At 45.3% G+C, this 19,568-nt stretch overlaps 1 protein-coding gene across 2 annotated transcripts in view; it reads left to right on the top strand.

Annotated features, from left to right (window-relative positions):
• b4galnt4 (beta-1,4-N-acetyl-galactosaminyltransferase 4) overlaps window positions 1-19,568 on the top strand; it is a 603,648-nt gene that overhangs the window by 504,146 nt on the left and 79,934 nt on the right. For both annotated transcript variants that reach the window (XM_033039185.1, XM_033039186.1), the window contains exon 10: window positions 9,910-10,050. In XM_033039185.1, coding sequence (XP_032895076.1) covers window positions 9,910-10,050 — 141 coding nt within the window. The remainder of the gene's footprint in view (window positions 1-9,909; window positions 10,051-19,568) is intronic.

Here is a 19,568-nt window from a genome sequence, read left to right as displayed (position 1 = left end):
ATGATAGGTCAAAGCAATTAACCTTTAAGAAAGAAGTGATTTGTTCAAAATCTGCTGCAGAAGCTACCAGAGAAGTAGCGGGTGTCTGGAATAGTAAAACAGGTTAACACTTCAGGCCGGCCTTCTCTTTAGAATGGTAATTATGTTTAAATTACTGAACAATATTTTCTGCTAAGCTAAATTTGGACTGACGGATTGTAGGTGATTCTGTGTGGTTCTTAAAGGAGCTGAGGCTTCAAGAGTGTGCCTTTAGACTTCACGAACTGAAGTTTAGACTTACATGGATAGGACAGATTTAGAAGGATAAGGGCCAAATGCAGGCTGGTGGGACTAGTGTGAATGGGACATGTTGGTTAGTCTGAGCAAATTGGGCCGAAGGGCCTGTTTCCATCTTCTATGACTCCATGACACTGCTTTGAGCAACCAGCAATGAGGAGATTAAAACAAAACAATTCTCCTTCATGGAAAGTTAATTTACTAGTTGTCAAAATAAGTTCAAGTTCAAGTGAGTTTATTGTCATGTGTCCCTGTATAGGACAATGAAATTCTTGCTTTGCTTAAGCACACAGAAAATAGTAGGCATTTACTACAAAACAGATAAATGTGTCCATATACCATGATATAAATATATACACACATGAATAAATAAACTGGTAGTGCAAATAACAGAAAGTGGTTGCTAATAATCAGAGTTTTGTCCGAGCCAGGTTTAATAGCCTGATGGCTGAGGGGAAGTAGCTATTCCTGAACCTGGTTGTTGCAGTCTTCAGGCTCCTGTACCTTCTACCTGAAGGTAGCAGGGAGATGAGTGTGTGGCCAGGATGGTGTGGGTCTTTGATGATACTGCCAGCCTTTTTGAGGCAGCGACTGCGATAAATCCCCTCGATGGAAGGAAGGTCAGAGCCGATGATGGACTGGGCAGTGTTTACTACTTTTTGTAGTCTTTTCCTCTCCAGGGCGCTCAAATTTCCGAACCAAGCCACGATGCAACCGGTCAGCATGCTCTCTACTGTGCACCTGTAGAAGTTAGAGAGAGTCTTCCTTGACAATCCGACTCTCCGTAATCTTCTCAGGAAGTAGAGGCGCTGATGAGCTTTTTTGATAATTGCGTTAGTGTTCTCGGACCAGGAAAGATCTTCAGAGATGTGCACGCCCAGGAATTTGAAGTTCTTGATATAGATGGGGCTGTGGGTCCCCATCCTACTCCTTCCAAAGTCCACAATCAGTTCCTTGGTTTTGCTGGTGTTGAGGGCCAGGTTATTGCGCTGGCACCATATGGACAGTTGCTCGATCTCTCTTCTGTACTCTGACTCATCCCCATCAGTGATACGCCCCACAATAGTGGTGTCGTCAGCGAACTTGATGATGGAGTTCGCACTGTGGTTCGCTACGCAGTCATAGGTATAGAGTGAGTACAGCAGGGGGCTGAGCACGCAGCCTTGAGGTGCTCCCGTGCTGATTGTTATTGAGGCTGACACATTTCCACCAATACGAACAGACTGTGGTCTGTGGACGAGGAAGTCGAGGATCCAGTTGCAGAGGGATGCGCAGAGACCCAGTTCTGCGAGTTTGGTAACCCGTTTGGAGGGGATGATTGTGTTAAATGCCGAGCTGTAATCAATGAATAACAGCCTGACATATGAGTTTTTGTTGTCCAAGTGGTCCAGTGCGGAGTGGAGGGCCAGCGAGATCGCATCCACCGTTGATCTGTTGTGGCGGTACGCGAACTGCAGTGGGTCCAGGTTTTTGTCGATGTAGGAGTTGATTTGCTCCATGATCAACCTCTCAAAGCACTTCATCACCACCGGCGTTAGTGCCACTGGTCGATAGTCATAGGAATAGGAAGAAAAGACCCACCCTCAGCACAATATCTATAAAAAGAAACTAAGCATTTATTTTCCAATATCACTGGGAATAAATACTCTTAGCATTTGCTGATCTAACCAAACAACAAAATACTTTAGACTTTATAAACTTTATAGATACATTACAGAAACAGGCCTTTTCAGCCCACTGAGTCTGCGCCGACCAATGATCACCCTGTACACTAATATTATCCAACACACTTGGGACAATTTACAATTTTTTACCATTGGCAATTGACCTACAAAGCTGCTCGTCTTTGAAATGTGGGAGGAAACCTGAGCACCCACGCGGTCACAGGGAAAATGTACAAACTCCTTACAGAGAGCACCCGGGTCTCTGATGCTGTAAGACAGCAGCCCTACCGCTGTGCCACTGTGTTGCTCTAGGTGTACTGTACTGGAGATGATGTTTGCACAAGTACATTCACAAATAGAATGTGTTAGGTCTGACACATTTGCATTCATGGACACAGCTCCATTCATTAGTGCTCCCCTCCTGAAAATGGTTTGGAAATGAAGTGGTGCCAGACAGTAACTTTAGATCCATGTTCCTGTAAACGCTTACTGTTGATTGCCGGTATTAGTTTTGTTTAGTTTAAATTAGAGATACAGGATGGAAACAGGCTTCACAGCCCATTGAGTCCACATGACCATTGATCACCCATTGACACTGGTTTAGTATAGGGTTTATGTTCTCCCACTTTCTCATCCACACCCTAGACCAGGGGTGGGGAACCTTTTCATGATGGAATGCCGCATTAAGTTAGCTGTAATCTAATAAGGCCGCATCCAAGAAACTTCAATTAGATATACTTCTAAATGTACATTATTTTGTTAAAATAGCCCTCATGACTTACTAATGTTTTAATTGAGGCCGTCGGTCTGGGGAGGATTATTTTATTGAATCTTCTTTTACTCTTTAGTATTTGAAATACGTTCATTTTGAAAATTTGGATTCATTCAAAAGGCCGCACTTAATGGCCTAGAAGGCCGCAGGTTCTCCACCCCTGGCCTAGACGTTAGGAGCAGGGGGCAATTAACCTATACCCCTGCACATCTTTGAGGCGTGTGGGGAAACCGGAGCACCCTGAGGTAACCCACGTGGTCAAAGGGAGAATGTAGCAAGCTCCACACAGACAGCACCTAAAGTCAGGATTGAACCTGAGTCTCTGGCGCTGTGAGGCAACCACTCCACCAGCTGACCCACTGTGCCCCCATTTTGTTGCCAAGCCTGCTGTAACCCTTTCAGAATGGGGAATGAATTTTAGCTGATTTCTGATTATATAAGTAAGCTACTGTAACTGTCTCATTAAGAACTTAAGGATTAGGAGGAGGAGTAGACCACACAGCCACTCAACCCTGCTCTACTATTCAATAAGATCATAGCAGATTGGATCTTGGCTTCACTCCCTTGTCTATTCCACATTAACTTTGATTCCTCCATAGACCAGATATCAGTCCAATCTAGTTTTTAATTTGATTTGTCTTCCACATCCGAGTGTATGGAGAATTCAAAATGTTTACATGCCTTTGCGAGAAGAAATTCCTCCCTATTTCCACCTCATTTTGAAACCCTGTTTCCTATTTGTAGATACTTTCACGTGAAAACGCATCCTGTCAAAGTCCACCCTGTCATGTCCCATCAGAACCATGTTTGTTTTAATAACATAATTTCTCAGTTTTTTAAAATTGTAATGAGGATACCCATAACCTCTGCAACCTTTCCTCATGTGACAAGTCCTCTGTCCACCAAATCAGCCTAATATAGACACAAATTGCTGGAGGAACTCGTCGGGTCAGGCAGCATCTCTGGAGAAAATGGATAGGTGACGTTTCGGGTCAAGACCCTTCTTCAGACTCTAGTCTGAAGGGTGTCAACCTGAAACATCACCTATTCCTTTTCTCCAGAGAGGCTGCCTGACGCGACGAGTTACTCCAGCATTTAGTGTCGAGTCTGAAGAAGGGTCGCAACCCAAGATGTCACCTATTCCATTTCTCCAGAGATGCTGCCTGACCCGCTGAGTTACTCCAGCATTTTGCGTCAATCTTCGGTGTAAACCAGCATCTGCAGTTCCTACCTCCTTGTTGCGTTGCCTATGTGCTAACTTTCTGTGGTTGACATGACGGACCCAGATCAATTTTCATCTCTTTGTTTAAACAATATTATAATTTTCTCCTCTTCCCTGTAGAGGAGGTAATCTTACCTTTTCCCCTTTCTACTTCATCTGGCAAATGTCAGCCTGCTCATTTTTCAATATCCATTTGTACCTTTCTTACAACTTGCTAACCCATCTACCTTTGATTTATCGGCAAAGTTAGTACAGTACACTTAATCCCTTCATCCGTGTTATTAACATAGATTGTAAATAATCGATGCCCCAGCATTGAACTCTGTTTCATCTTCTTTGTTAGTGTGCCTTGTGAAAATTACCAAATTATTCCAACTCTCTGGTTTCCGTTAATTAGACAATCCTCCATTATATCACCCTCAATACCACAAGCTTTTACCTTGAGCAATAATCTTTCATGTGGCATCTTACTGAATGCCTCTGAAAGTCCAATCAACGTATACCTCCTTAGCCACTCTGTTTATTGCAACATCAAAACTCAATAAATCTGTAAAATGTGATTTTCCTTTCGTAAAATGATGTTGACTCTGCACGACTGTATTATCATTTTGTAATCATGTTTCTATTACTTCCATAATAATGGATTCCATCATCCTCCCAATCATAGATTTTTAGTTTAGTGCAGTTTAGCTCAGAGATACAGCGCGGAAACAGGCCCTTCAGCCCACCGAATCCGTGCCGACCAGCAATCGCCATTACACTAGCACACACTACACACCAGCGACAATTTACAATTTTTACCGAAGCCAGTTAACCTACAGACCTGTACATCGTTGGAGTGTGGGAGGAAACCGGAGCACCCAGAGAAAGTCCACGTGGTTACGGGGGGAACGTACATACTCCGTACAGTCAGCATTCTTAGTCAGGAACAAACCTGGGTCTCTGGTGCTGTAAGGCAGCCACTCTACCGCTGCGACACAGTCTATAATTTCCTATTTTCTGTCTCAGCTCACCTCTCTCTCTGTGTCTGTTGTACAAATATAGACTTAGCTTGTACTTGGTTCCACAATAGAGGGCTAAGCAAAGTTGACAATGTTTTATATTTAGTTTCTTTGTGTAAATGTTCTCATATTTGCATCCATGGGCACAGCTAGACATAGCCTTCATTCAGCAGAGCTTTGAAGAAGGGTCTCAAACCAAAACGCCACCTATTTTCTCCAGAGGTGCTGACTGACCCGCTGAGCTTTTTGAGTCTTTCCCCCCCACATGAAAATGTTTTGGAGGCCATTCGGCCCATAGAGTCCATGCCGGCCCTCAGACCAATCCCACCAGTCCTGTTTCCCTGCCCCCAACTCACTTAGTTCCCTATAACCTATTCACTCTCTGGATTCTTCTCACTCTCACTAAACTCCCCACACAGCACGGTGGCGCAGCGGTAGAGTTGCTGCCTTACAGCACTTGCAGCGCCAAAGACCTGGCTTCGATCTCGACTCTGGGGCTGTCTGTACGAAGTTTGTACGTTCTCCCCGTCATTGCATGGGTGTTCTCCGAGATCTTCGGTTTCCTCCCACACTCCAAAGACGTACATGTTTGTTGGTCAATTGACTTGGTGTAAGTGTAAAATTGTCCCTAGTGTGTGTAGGATCATGTTAATGTGCGGGGATTGCTGGACTCGGTGAGCCGAAGGGCTTGTTTCCACGCTCTATCTCTAAACTAAACTTAACTAAACAAAAGGCCATTTCATACCATCTAATTAATCCTGTTGCACATCTATGGGATGTGTGAGGAATCTGAGAGGGGGAAGCCTACGAGGCAAGGGAAGAATGTGCACATTTCACACTGATGGCATTGGCAGTCGGGGTCAAACTGACTGCGGCTCGGCACAGTGACTGCTACCCCAAAGTGAAGTGGACTGATGGCAATAGCATCGAGAGGATAGAACGTGGTCAGGACAAAGTAGTATAACCATGCAGTACTTTGATATTGTCAGAGATACCAACTTAATTTAACAGTGTGACTAAATCAGCAATTGCAAAGCTCGTTGGCTTTACTATTAATACAGTTTCATATGCATATTACTGCCATCTGGTGGGAGCAATAATATTGTTTACAGCTTTATGGTGACTGACCTTCACCTAAACTGTGACAGAGTGTAAGTAATGAAAAGTCAATAATTTATCAAAAGAATTAGCCCAGGAAAAAAAATGCTATCAAAACATGCCTCCGAGCTAATGATTAATCCTTCACTGATTTGTTTCTTTGTACATTTTCCCTTATCTAAAAATACCCTGTTGTTATATAGTAAAATATGTCAGTACAACAGTGTGCCTGAAACAGCAGTGGTGAGCAGTGTTAGTTGAGGGACAAATAATGGCCAGCGTATTGGAAAGCACATAATACTATCACCATCGAAGGGGGCTATAGGATGCTTACCAACCACTGAAGAGGTAGACAGGATCTCTGTTTAACATCTCATCAACCCTAGTGAATCACTTGGGATAGGATTTGAACATCAACCTTCTGGTTTGAGTTAGGGTGCTGTCTGCGGACTTGGGAACTTGACGATGGAGTAAACTTCAGTCATTGCCGGTCGAGAGGTCCATTGCCCAGAGATGTTGTCAGACCCTGACATCGGGACATTCAGGCAGTGTGCTCCATTTGGCAGGTACGCTGCTGACATCATGCCCTGATGGCGGTCTTTGGCTGACTTCACCCTAGAGTTTACAAGACACTGATTGCCACAAGCTAATGGTGCATTGCAGCTGTTTACTATCCCTTCTGCCAATAAGGTAAATGATTTAAGTTAGCGTGGATAGCGTAAACGTTGGAGTAACTCAGCAGAACAGTCAACATCTCTGGAGATAAGGCCCTTCTTCAGACCTGAAACGTCACCCATTCCTTCTCTCCAAAGCTGCTGCCTGTCCCGTTGAGTTACTCCAGCATTTAGAGTCTATCTTCAGTGTATAACCAGCAACTGCAGCTCCTTCTTACACATTTAAATTAGCGTATTCATTCCCAAACAAAATGAGTTGATTATAAAGATGCACATCATGAAAACATCAATGCCATTTTTGATTTTCTGATTCCATACACAACGTGCTACTATTTAATCAGTTCAATGGTTCAGTGATGCTTTTATTGTCACATGTGCCAAGTGCTAACATAGTGAAATTCTTTATCTTACAAACAGTCCAGTAGGGTATTGTCATACCCTTGATCCGCGATTAACAAGTGCACTGAAATATTCTACTGAGCCCGCATGCAAGAGTGCCATGTTTTGCCGCCATTTTCATAGCCCATGCTCTGGTTCTTATGAGCGGTGCCTGTTCCAGGCAAGTCCCAGGCTGTTGCGGGCCTTCAGCCATCTTCATCCTTGGACGCCACATCCTTCTCGTCGCACGTCTCCCTTTCAGGAGCATCATTCAAACCATCTCCACTATTTGTATTGATACTTTGCAGCACATCCAACTCGAGTAACACTTACAGCACTGGTATCTACAGAATCAGAGAAAATGATGTTGGGAGATCTGATTTTTTTTTTGTCATTTGTTTGTTTATTGGGATGTGAACATTGGTCATTACTTTGTAGATGTAGAATGACAGCAGTAGAAACTCAGAGGAATGCTGCTAAAATAGAGAGTTTGGGTCTTGCAACAAAGAAAGCCTGATCAGGAGATGTGATGGAACTCACAGGGAAGGTGGTGCAGAACTTAAATTTTGGCGCAGGGGGGAGTTTCTGTCTCTGGTATCCCCTATATGTGACTCTCACAATATGACTGAATATATTCATTCATTGTAGGTAGACAAAAGTGCTGGAGAAACTCAGCGGGTACAGCAGCATCTATGGAGTGAAGGAAATAGGCAATGTTTTGGGCCAAAACCCTTCTTGAGGCTGATGTGGGGCGGGGGGGGGGGGGGGGGGGGGGGGGGGGGAGAGAAGAAAGGAGGAAGGATGAGGAGGGGCCCGAGGGCTGAGGGAGAACTGAGAAGGGGAGGAGACAGCAAGGGCTACCGGAAATTGGAGAAGTCAGTGTTCATGCCGCCAGGGTACAAACTACCCAAGCGGAATATGAGGTGCTGCTCCTCCAATTTCCAGTGGTGCTCACTCTGGCCATGGAGGAGGTCCAGGCCAGAAAGGTCGATTTTGGAATGGGTGGGGAGTTGAAGTGCTGAGCCACCAGGAGGTCAGGTTGGTTAATGCAGACCGAGCGGAGGTGTTCGGCGAAGCGATCACCGATGTAGATCAGGTGACATCTAGAGCAGTGGATGCAATAGATGAGGTTGGAGGAGGTGCAGGTCAACCTCTGTCGCACCTGGAACGACGGCTTGGGTCCTTGAATGGAGTTGAGGGGGGAGGTAAAGCGACAAGTGTAGCATTTCTTGCGGTTGCAAGGGAAAGTGTCCGGGGAGGGGGTGGTGCGGTTGCAAAGGGGTGGGAGGGAAGGGAAGAATTGACCAGGGAGTTACGGAGGGAGTGGTCTTTGCGGAAAGCAGACAGGGGGGGAGATGGGAAGATGTGGCGAGTGGTGGGGTCACGTTGGAGGTGACGAAAATGATGGAGGACTATTTGTTGTATGTGATGGCTAGTGGGGTGAAAGGTGAGGACTAGGGGGACTCTGCCCTTGTTGCGAGTGGGGGGATGGGGAGAGAGAGCAGTGTTATGGGGTATTGAAGAGACCCTAATGAGAGCCTCATCTATGGTAGGGGAGGGGAACCCCCGCTCCCTGAAGAATGAGGACATATCCGATGCCCTGATGTGGAACACCTCATCCTGGGAGCAGATGCGGCGTAGACGGAGGAATTGGGAGTAGGGGATGGTCCTTACAGGAAGCAGGGTGGAAGAAGTGTAGTCTTGATAGACATGGGAGTCAGTGGGTTCATAGTGGATGTCGGTCAGAAGTCTATCATCTGCGATGGAGATAGTGAGGTCAAGAAATGGTAGGGAAGTGTCGGAAATGGTCCAGGTATATTTGAGTGCCAGATGGAAGTTAGTGGTGAAGCGGATGAAGTCAGTGAGTTGTGTGTAGGTGCAGGATGTAGCACCAATGTAATCGTCGATGTAGCGGAGGTAGAGGCCGGGGTTCATCTCGAACAAGGATTGTTCGACGTACCCTACAAGAGGCAGGCATAGCTGGGGCCCATGCGCATGCCCATAGCTACGCCTTGTATTTGGAGGAAATGGGAGGAGTCAATATTCATTGTATATTGATTAGGGAATTGTGAACAGTTCTGGTTGCCCCATTGCAGGAAGGATGTGGGGGCTTTGAAAAGTATGCAGAGGGGAGTTTGGGTGGATTAGAGCGTATTAGTTAGAAGGAGAGGTTGGACAGACTTGAATTGTTTTATCTGGAATGCCAGAGTTTAGGGGAGACTTGGTAGAAGTATATAAAGTTATGAGAGTCATAGATAGGGTAGACGGTCAGAATATTTTTCCCAGCATAAAAAAATCAAATACTGGATGGCATAGCTTTAAGATGAGAGGATCAATGTGTAAAGGAGAGGTACGGGACAAGTTTTTTTACACACAGAATGATGAGTGCTGGAATGCTCTGCCAGAGGTGACGGTGGAGTGGGAACTTGCCCCGCTCATCTTCTTTAAACTTCCCCGCTCTCACCTTAAACCTACGCCCTCTAGTTTTTGACATTTCCACCCTGGGAAAAGATTCTGATTGTCTACCCATCTGTACCTCTGATTGTCTCCAGCACTATCAATGGTGATTGTGGCATTTAAGAGATTTTTGGATGGGCTCATGGATATGCAGGGAATGCAAGCATATGGATTACATGTGGACAGGTAAGAGTTGGTCTTGGCGCAATGCTCAGCACAGAGATTGTGGGCTGAATGGGCCCTGTTCCTGTACTGTACAGCTAGCTCTATGTTCTCTAACCTCTATAGCGTATACACTTAATCTTGCTTATTACAGTTCCTTGCCAATTCCTGGTGCTGAATGCGAAAATGTATTTTCTGTCCACAGAGGAAACATCATTGAAGATGAACAGTGTCGATCACATTCCACAAACCCTTGCAAGTCACGGAGAAGGTCGAAAGATGCTGCACAGGGAGCTGCATGCAGCAGACATGCTGAAGCCTGATCCCAGGGACACTTTCTTCCTGAGTGAGTACAGTTTATATTGTCAATCTCTCCATACAATAAAACACTGACTGGATTCCACATATAACTTCCAGCAGGGAGATGCTGAACCATTTTTTATGAACTGTCGTTGAACAAGTTCTTCTATTGCTGGCTAGATCAGTCGTTTAACATAATTTAAATGAAAGTCATTTTACCCATATCCAGACGACTTTACCACAGTGAATATAAAGGTACTTGGTGTTGGGAGACGGACGGAGTCCAAGGTCATGTTGATGGGTTAAACATAGAATAACATAGAGCAGTAAAGCACTGGAACAGGCCCTTTGGCCCATAATGTCTACACTGTGCATGATGCCAGGTTAAACTAATCTCCTCTGCCTACACTGTCTGTGATCCATATCCCTCCATTCCCTGCATATCCATGTGCCTATCCAAAAAGCCTCTTAAATGCGTCCATTGTATATGCCTCCACCACCACCCCAGGCAGCATATGTCCAGGCACCCAAGAAAAAACGCCCCTCTCATTTCCTTTAAACTTTCCCCCTCTCACCTTAAAGGTATGCCCTCTAGCCTTTGACATTTCCACCCTGGGAAAGGATTCCAATTGTCTACCTATCCGTGCCTCACATAATTGTCTATATTTCTATCAGCTGGGTGGGGGTGGGGGCACCCACAACAAAATGGCAACTTTGTCGGTGCCACTCTTGGCGTGGCGACTCTTTACGCACTTTGTGTAATGTATGCAAATACAAAGAATGTCACAGTACCTAGGTACATGTGACAACTAAGTGTCAATGAATTGATGATTGACTGCCTTCTGTTTTCAATAAAAATATGGTGCTTTTTGAAGAACATTGTAGAAACTGTGCAGTGTTACTCTGGTTCCTGGAAAGGACGATGGCTGTAAAAACTTGTGTTTCAAATTTATTTATATCTTTTCTATAGTATCCACAAGCAATATTTTCTCAGCTATAGGAATTGGGCAGAGCAAGGCCCCACGGGTGGAGTTGGGCAAGGCAAGGCCCCATGATGGAGTTGGGCAGAGCAAGGCCCCACGGTGGAGTTGGCAAGTGTAGGGACACCAATTGCAATCTTCTGACACTTCCAAGGCCTCTAACAGAAGGTTATTTATACACAAGCGAGTTGAGGATGCAGTTTATTTATTCAGCATATTGAAGAGAAAGGGAAGATTGCTCAGAGCAAGTTGGGGGCTGGAGAAAAGAGGGAGTGCGGGCAAAGAGGTTTCTCTCCCACTTCTCCTTTGGTGATCATCATTTCCAGACCTCAGAGACCTCCCCTCCTCCCGATCTCAGGGACTCCCCTTCCCCCACTCTCCCTACCACCTCCCCCACCCCTCTCTCTCTTCTCCCATTCTCAAGGGTCCTCCACTCCTCTCCCCAGGGTGCTGAAGGCCTTCCCATTCCCCTCTCTTCCTTCCGATCCCAGTGACCTCCCCCCAAACCTGGGGCCCACCCCTTCCCCCCACCCTGGACCCCAAGGGTCCACCCTTCCCTACGCAAGGGGCTATCCCCTTTCCTCCCCTGACTCTGAGCCCTCCCCTTCCCCTGCCTCCCCCAAACTCCAAGTGGCCTTCACTCTTCTCCTCCCCATTTGACCCCAGGTGCCCTCCTCATCAATGATCATTTGTTTCTCCTAACAATCCTACTGCTCTCTCTCTTCCACTCTCTTCACACTTCACAATGATACGTACTGCACACTGTCGCCTACCTATTGCAAAACACAACCTTTCAGTTCAGGGAGTAAGCAAGTTGCATTTATTTTTCTTCTCACCTTTAAACAGATTAGTATGAACTGTTTTCATTGTTTATTTGTGTACTCTAAGTGTACGGAACAATATAGTGTTGGTTTGAAGCTCCCCACTGTTTACATTGGCATGCTTTGCAGCGGCGTTTCATAAGGATACCTGAACTGATGTAGCAGCATTAGTTACCATTCTAGAGCAAGAGTTACCAGTTCTGATCATTCAGTCCTGTTCTTGTTTAATGAGATTAAACACACCCCAAACTGCAGTGAATTGAAACCTGCAGATTGGAGTGGATGGGAAGGCAGTATCCAAGGGAATATCCATTGCAAACAACTTAGTAATATTGACATTGACCCTTGGTGTTTTAACACAAAAGCACTTACATTTTTCCAACACCAATGTCCAACAGTAGACAATAGATTTTTGAACAAGAAGGCACAAAGTGCTGGAATAACTCAACAGGTCAGGCAGCATCTTGAGAGAACATGGATTGGTCTGAAGAAGGGTCTCGACCTGAAACGTCACCCATTCCTTCTCTCGGGAGATGCTGCCTGTCCAGCTGAGTTACTCCAGCATTTTGTGTCTACCTTCGATTTAAACCAGCATCTACAGTTCTTTCCTAAACAGGGATAGGTGACCTTTCGGGTCGGGACCCATCAAGTTTTGAAGATAGACTTCTTGCCTTCAATCGTGTTTCTTTACATCCTTTTTATCAGCCATGGAATTAAGTGTCCACAAATGTGTTCGTTGTAGAGGTAAAGCTACCCTTTAAAAGCTGTTAATCACAGATAAATGTTTATATCATCATCCTCTTACTCTTTGAACCCAAACGCATAAGAACCTAATAGCCCTCAACTGAGGAGAAGCTGGCAGGGTAACTAATAAGATGTGACCAGCTGCTGAGGTGTTAGGGCAATTAAACTGCCTGCAAGCTAATACTTGTTTTATGTTGCGCATAATGATCCACAGTATAGCCATGAACAGACCTAATACAATTACATAAGCTACTGATTTTTTTTAGTATTACCAATTTCTACTCAATGTACAATTTGACTGGATGTTGTATTTATAAATTATATTGACTGAATATATAAAATCTATAAAATAAAAAGAGTACTCCAATTAGCAGCTGCAATTTCTCATACATACATGCTAACTCTGCTCAGTTTTGAGATGTCGCTCACCCATGATTGTAACATTTTCTCCCACACTCTACATTGCTCGCTCTAATAGACTCTGACATGTCCTACATCCTTAATTGTAACAGGATCTGACAAATCCTGCACTGCTCACTGTAACACACACCGACATTGCCTCTACTGATCACTGCAACACTGACACACTCCTCACCCATCACTAACACACTTTGACATAGCCTCCGCTGTTCCGTGTAACACTCTATATAGGCCCTATACTTCTCGTTTTTTTACGAGAATGATTCCAGGAATGATTGGGTCAACATATGATGAGTGTTTGACGGCACTGGGCCTGTATTCGCGGGCGTTTAGAAGGATGAGGTGGGACCTCATTGAAACTTACCGAATAGTGAAATGCCCGAAACGACTGGATGTGGAGAGGATGTTTCCACTAGGACTAGAGGCCATTGCCTCAGAAAAAAAGTACGTACCTTTAGAAAGGAGATGAGCAGCAATTTCTTTAGTCAGAGGGTGGTGAGTCTGTGGAATTCATTGCTACAGACGGCTGCGGAGGCCGTCATTGGATATTTTTAAGTCAGAGATTGACAGGTTCCTGATTTGTACGGGTGACAGGGGTTGTGGGGAGAAGGCAGGAGAATGGGGTTGAGAGGGAAATATAGATTAGCCATGATTGAATGGCAGAGTAGACTTGATGGGCGGAATGGCCTATTTCTGTTCCTAGAACATATGCACTTATTCTAACATTTTACTGTCCCTTCATCATCAATATGAGAAGCTCACTGCTTCTCATATTGGGCCTTCATATCCTTTATGGTCACTGTAATGTGCCATACCTTTTGGTTTTGCGGGTATTTTCCCCAACAGACTAATAAGCTGATTTTATAACACATTGTTATAGAGACTAGCTAAATAGAGTTTACAATGATCACCCTTGCATAACCTGTAGTTTAGAAATTCTTAGACTGATCATCATAACACTGTACATCCTACATTGCTCACTGTGTCAATCTCTATAAGATCCAAAATGTTCACCATGATATCATTTATCCTACACCGTTCCATTACATTGTCTATTCTACCATGCCCAATAACAATATATCCTGCAATGCACACTGGCACTCTGTATCTCACACTGCTTACTGTGATACCGTTTATTCAGCACTGCCCATTGTCACACCATCTATACTTTCTACCTTGATCAATGTAATAATGTATCTCCTACGTAGCTCACTGAAATATTGCACACTCTTGATCATTGCAAACCAACACTGTGACTGTAACACTGTACTTTCTGCATTGTTCAATCTAATGTTATTGATAATTTAACTCAAGGTGCATTGCAATTTTTAAAGGCAAGTTGTGCAGTGTTTAAAATGAAAAAAGTACATTAATCACAAGCAATAATGAACAATATTATTAAAGTCCACTTACTATTTTAGCTCTTCATCATTAAAATAATTAGCTTCCTCTGTTAACTGCCAAGAGTAAAAGTCAAACAATAATTGTATGCTTTCAGTAATAAGTAGTGAAGTGTTTTAAAAGTTGAACAAATGGTGAAAAATATAGCATAATCATATCAGAGAAAATGAATATCGCAAATCAAAGTAATTTCAAATCATGGCATGTTTTAAATACAAACTGCAAATTCTTGACATCTAAATTAAAACCACAAATTGTTGTAAACGTTCAACAGATCAGGCAGTATCTGTGGAGAGAGAAACAGAGATGATGTTTCAGGTCAATGAAACGTTTCATCAGTTTTAATGAAAGCTCATCGACCTGAAACACCAACTGTTCTCTGTTTCTAGTTCAGACATGCCTTTTAGCTTCCCACTTACTGTGAAACCGTGATTCATTGCAGTTCTTTCCAGTTGATTCATTGCTTATTGAATCATTTGGCTTATTGCGTCTGTGCTGACTCTTTCCAAGAACAAAGCTATTAATTCCACTCCCTTTCTCTCCAATTCAAACAAGACCGGTCAGTGACCTTTTGGGGCGTGTGGTACTTCATCAAATGGCTTGTGATAGTTGCATTCACCACATCTTCTGCACTGCTCCTAACCACCTGATCAAATAAAACTCAGCCAGGTTGTCAAATACAATTTGCCCTTAAGAAATTTGTCCAAACTGTCCTTTGCCAGTCTATCCCTGCAAGTGACTGTGCAGGAGAGATGTAGCAGATTTAATTATTGTTTCTACCTTTGAATCATATTGAATGGCGGTGCAGGCTCGAAGGGCCGAATGGCCTACTCCTGCACCTATTTTCTATGTTTCTATGTTTCTAAATGAAGGGGGCTTGGATGTCATGGAAAACAAGTATTAGCTTGCCAGCAGTTTAATTGTCCTAACACCTTCAGCAGTTGGTCACATCTTATTGAATGAAGGGGGCTTGGATGTCGTGGCTGTAAACTATTATTAAAGATCTTCATGCAAAGTTTCAGCACAAAGGCAGACTTTCTGTGTGTGAGCCGGGCTTTCAGTGACCTCAGGATATTAACCTCAATGTATGGTCGTGTCTACACTTTCATTTATCCACAAAGGAAATTAGATCTCTATGTGTCCATAAATCAAAATCCTGATTTAGCTATAAATTATATTGTTTTGGTTGCATGTATTCATTCTCAATAGGAAACCTGTACACAATCTGCAAAAATGTGTTTCAGTTGTTCATTTACCACTCACTATTCAGACGGAGAGCCTGCAATTTCTTTCTTCAAATTTTGAAATTCTTCATTCAGTTTGATTAGATTAGATTAGATTAGATAGCCTTTATTGTCATTCAGACCGAAGTCTGAACGAAATTGAAGCAGTCATACATACAATACAATACAATAAAAAACAACAATAAACACATATTAACATCCACCACAGTGAGTCCACCCAACATCTCCTCACTGTGATGGAGGCAAAAGTCTTAGGTCTCCAGTCTCTTCCCTCCTCTTCTCCTTCTGCGCTGAGGCGATACCCCCCGGGCGATGTTACAACTATCCCGCGGCTCAAACACCGCGGCCCGGGGTGGTCGAAGCTGCCGCTCACCAGTCCTGCTGACGCAGCCGCTGGCCCGCGGCCGAACCCCGGACTCAGGCCACCGCCGCCAGAACACCGTGCAAGCCACCGGAGCATCGTTCCAGCCCCGAGCCGGATCGCCCTCACGTGAGTGTCGTTACCGTCTCAGCCTCGGGCTGGGCCGCCCCGACCGGGCACCGCTCCTCCCTCGGGCTGGGCCGCCCCGACCGGGCACCGCTCCTCCCTCGGGCTGGGCCGCCCCGACCGGGCACCGCTCCTCCCTCGGGCTGGGCCGCCCCGACTGGGCGCCGCTTCTCCCTCGGGCTGGGCCGCCCCGACCGGGCGCCGCTCCTCCCTCGGGCTGGGAACGCCGTACCTCCCCGAGCTCGACCACTCCGACGGGAGCACCGTTCCTTCCTCGGGCCGGCCGTCCTCACGGTAGCGTCACAGCCCCTCACGGAAGCCCTGTTCCAGCCCCGAGCCGGGCCGTCCTCACGGGAACGAGCTCAGTGCGAGTCCTGGCGGGCTCTGCCTCCTGAGCCTCGAGGTCGCCAGCTCCGCCATTAGGCCTCAGCGCAGACGGAGGCAGAGAAGGGGAATACGACATAAAAGTCGCATTCCCCCGCAGGGAGAGACAGCAAGCCCCGTTTCAACCCCCCCCCCCCAAACAGAAACTAAAAACCAAAACTAGACTAACCAAAACGAAAATAAACAACCCAAAAAACACAAAACAAACAGGACTGCCGGAGAGCCGCTGCAGCCAGAGCCGCGCCGCCACTAGGATGTTGGCAAACACAATACAACCTAATACGGTTCAAATAATAGTTTTTACCAGTTGCAATCTTCATCAGGATGGACATTGAGAATATTGACCAATAAGTGCCATTCAGGCTGTTATTGGGTGCAGTTTGGCAATGTATGGTCTGATGGAGATGCTTATTTTATTTGGTCTGTTTATTTACCTTGGCCTGAACTAATTGGTTGAGCTAAGTAGTATTTTTTTTAGATATGGCATGGAAACAGGCCCTTCGGCCCACCAAGTCCACGCTGACCAGCGATCACCTGCTCACTAGTTTTACCCTACACACCAGGGACACCCGGAGGAAACCCGTGTGGTCACAGAGAGAACATACAAACTCCGTACAGACAGCACCCGTACTCAGGATTGAACCTGTGTCTCTGGCGCTGTAAGGCAGCAAATGTGCCACTTTGGCACCCCAGGTTCCCTTTTCATGCAATATTTCTAGTGATTCCACTAGATGCTGAAGTCTGGCACTTATCAGAATATAAAATGAGCATTGTCAGTAGGGAAGTTATAAAAAAAATTAGAAGGGACAGGATTAATGTACACTTGGAGAGGCAGGGATCGATCAAAGAATTTCAGCAATGCTTTGTTAGAGAGAGAACCCAGTTAATTAATTTGATGGAGTTTTTAAAGAGGTAGTAAGTGTATTAATGAGAGCGATGCAGTTGATGTAGTTTACCTGGCCTTACGAAGACCTTTGACAAGCTCCCACTAATGGGCCTGTCCCACTTAGGCGATTTTTCATGCGACTGCCGGTGACTGTCAAGTTGCCGGCAGTCGCCTGAAAATCTGGCAACTGGAACGACGACTGCCAGAGTGGAACACACACACATCGCTACTTTCACCAGCCCGTTATGCAGGCGGGGGACAGGGCAAGCGGGGGAGCGCTGTCTGAGTGAAATAATTCACACGGTGCAAAGCCATGCTGATACAGACACACACATGAACAGGAAGGTTGGCGCTGTAATTAAGACGGCAAAAGCACAGTGTACGGTAAGTCCTTTAAAAGAGGGGAGAGGGGGGAGAAGGAGGGAGAAGGAGGGAGAAGGAGTGGAGACAACTTTTAAGAAGCCAGAGATACACGGCTGTGAAGCTCAGCGGACATTTAACATTACCGGTCGGTTATCCTTGGTTCTGCAAACTACTGCTTACGTTTTTTTTCCCCAATGAGCCAATGAAATTCATCGGTCAGCACCGGCTACAACCTACGAGAATCTATGAGAACCTTCGACCTCCTGGCAACCCACTAGAACCTCCTGGCGACCCTCCTATGGCACGAGAATTCGCCCTATTTTCCATGGCGGCTTCATTCTAGTCACCGCTAATTTTTCAACGTTGAAAAATTTGCAGCGACTATAATCAGGCCGCGACGAGTTCCCAGAATGCGGGAACTCCTCACGACCTTGAAGGCAACTCCCAGGCAACCACCCGCGAACATGTGGCGACCATGTGGCGACTGCAGTCTCCTGCAGTCACCTAAAAAGTCGCCTAAGTGGGACAGGCCCATTAGAGATTGGTCCATGTAAGATATTACAGTAGTGGCACATAGACAGAAACAAGCACAGGTTTCAGTCAAGCCATTGCCAGTGTGGGTCTTCACACTGTCAATGTGAAGAACCATATATTCAGGCTGATAAGGTAATGAATATATCACATGACACAAATCACACCATTTGGTACTCGGTTCTTAAAGATACAGATACCATTATATGCACTGCAGTCCAAGAGTTTAAAGCCCATGGTCTCCAAAGCAAGTAGGCAAATTGGATCCAAATTTGGCTCAGTTATTAGATGCAGGGGGTGATGGTGGATTGTGACTGGAAGACTGTTTCCAGTGGATTTCCATAGGGATCAATGGTGGAACAATGTGTTCAAGAAGGAACTGCAGATGCTGGAAGATCGAAGGTACACAAAAATGCTGGAGAAACTCAGCGGGTGCAGCAGCATCTATGGAGCGAAGGAAATAGGCGACGTTTCGGGCCGAAACCCTTCTTCAGACTGATGGGGGTGGGGGAGAGAAGGAAGGAAAAAGGGAGGAGGAGGAGCCCGAGGGCGGAGGGGATGGGAGGAGACAGCTCGAGGGTTAAGGAAGGGGAGGAGCAATTACTGGAGTAACTCAGCAGCAGAATTACTTGTGGAACAATTACTGTTTGCCACATAGATTAACATTTTGCTTGTGAACGTTGGAGGTTTGTTTAATAAGTTTACATGTTGTGTAAGAAATTATGGTGTTAATGGTTAGAGAGTAATCTTAAGCTACAGAAATATATTGGCAAGTTGGTAAAATGGGCAGAACAAAGGCAGATAGAATTTGAGAGTAACTCAGCGAGTCGGGGAGGATATCTGGAGAAAAGGAATACGCGACGTTTCGGTTCGAGACCCATTTTCAGACTCTGAAGGGTTCCGAACCGAATTGTTACCTATTCCTTTTCTTCAGCTTGACCTGCTGAGTTACTCCAGCATTTTTTGTTTCTCTTCGGTGTAAACCAGCACCTCCTGTTCCTTCTGCCACAGATAGAATTTAGTCCTGATATGTGTGAAGTGATGCACACTCTAATAGAGTATGGCCCAAAGGAGTATTGATGAGCAGTGGGATTTGGGTGTACAAGCCCAAGAATCTATGAGTGACTGTATGGGTAGAAAGGGTGGTGATTAGATATACTTGGCTTTATTAGACGAGGCATAGAATTTAAGGGAGGTTGCGTACAATTTCTTAGAACCTTGGTGCCCTCAGCTGGAGTAATATTGTTCATTTTGTGTTACACTATAAAAAGGGTGGAGAGGGGGCTCAGGTGAGACTCCTCAC

The sequence above is a fragment of the Amblyraja radiata genome, chromosome 20, assembly GCF_010909765.2.
Source record: "Amblyraja radiata isolate CabotCenter1 chromosome 20, sAmbRad1.1.pri, whole genome shotgun sequence".
NCBI classification, from domain to species: domain Eukaryota; kingdom Metazoa; phylum Chordata; class Chondrichthyes; order Rajiformes; family Rajidae; genus Amblyraja; species Amblyraja radiata.
This window is presented reverse-complemented; position numbering and strand designations above follow the sequence as displayed.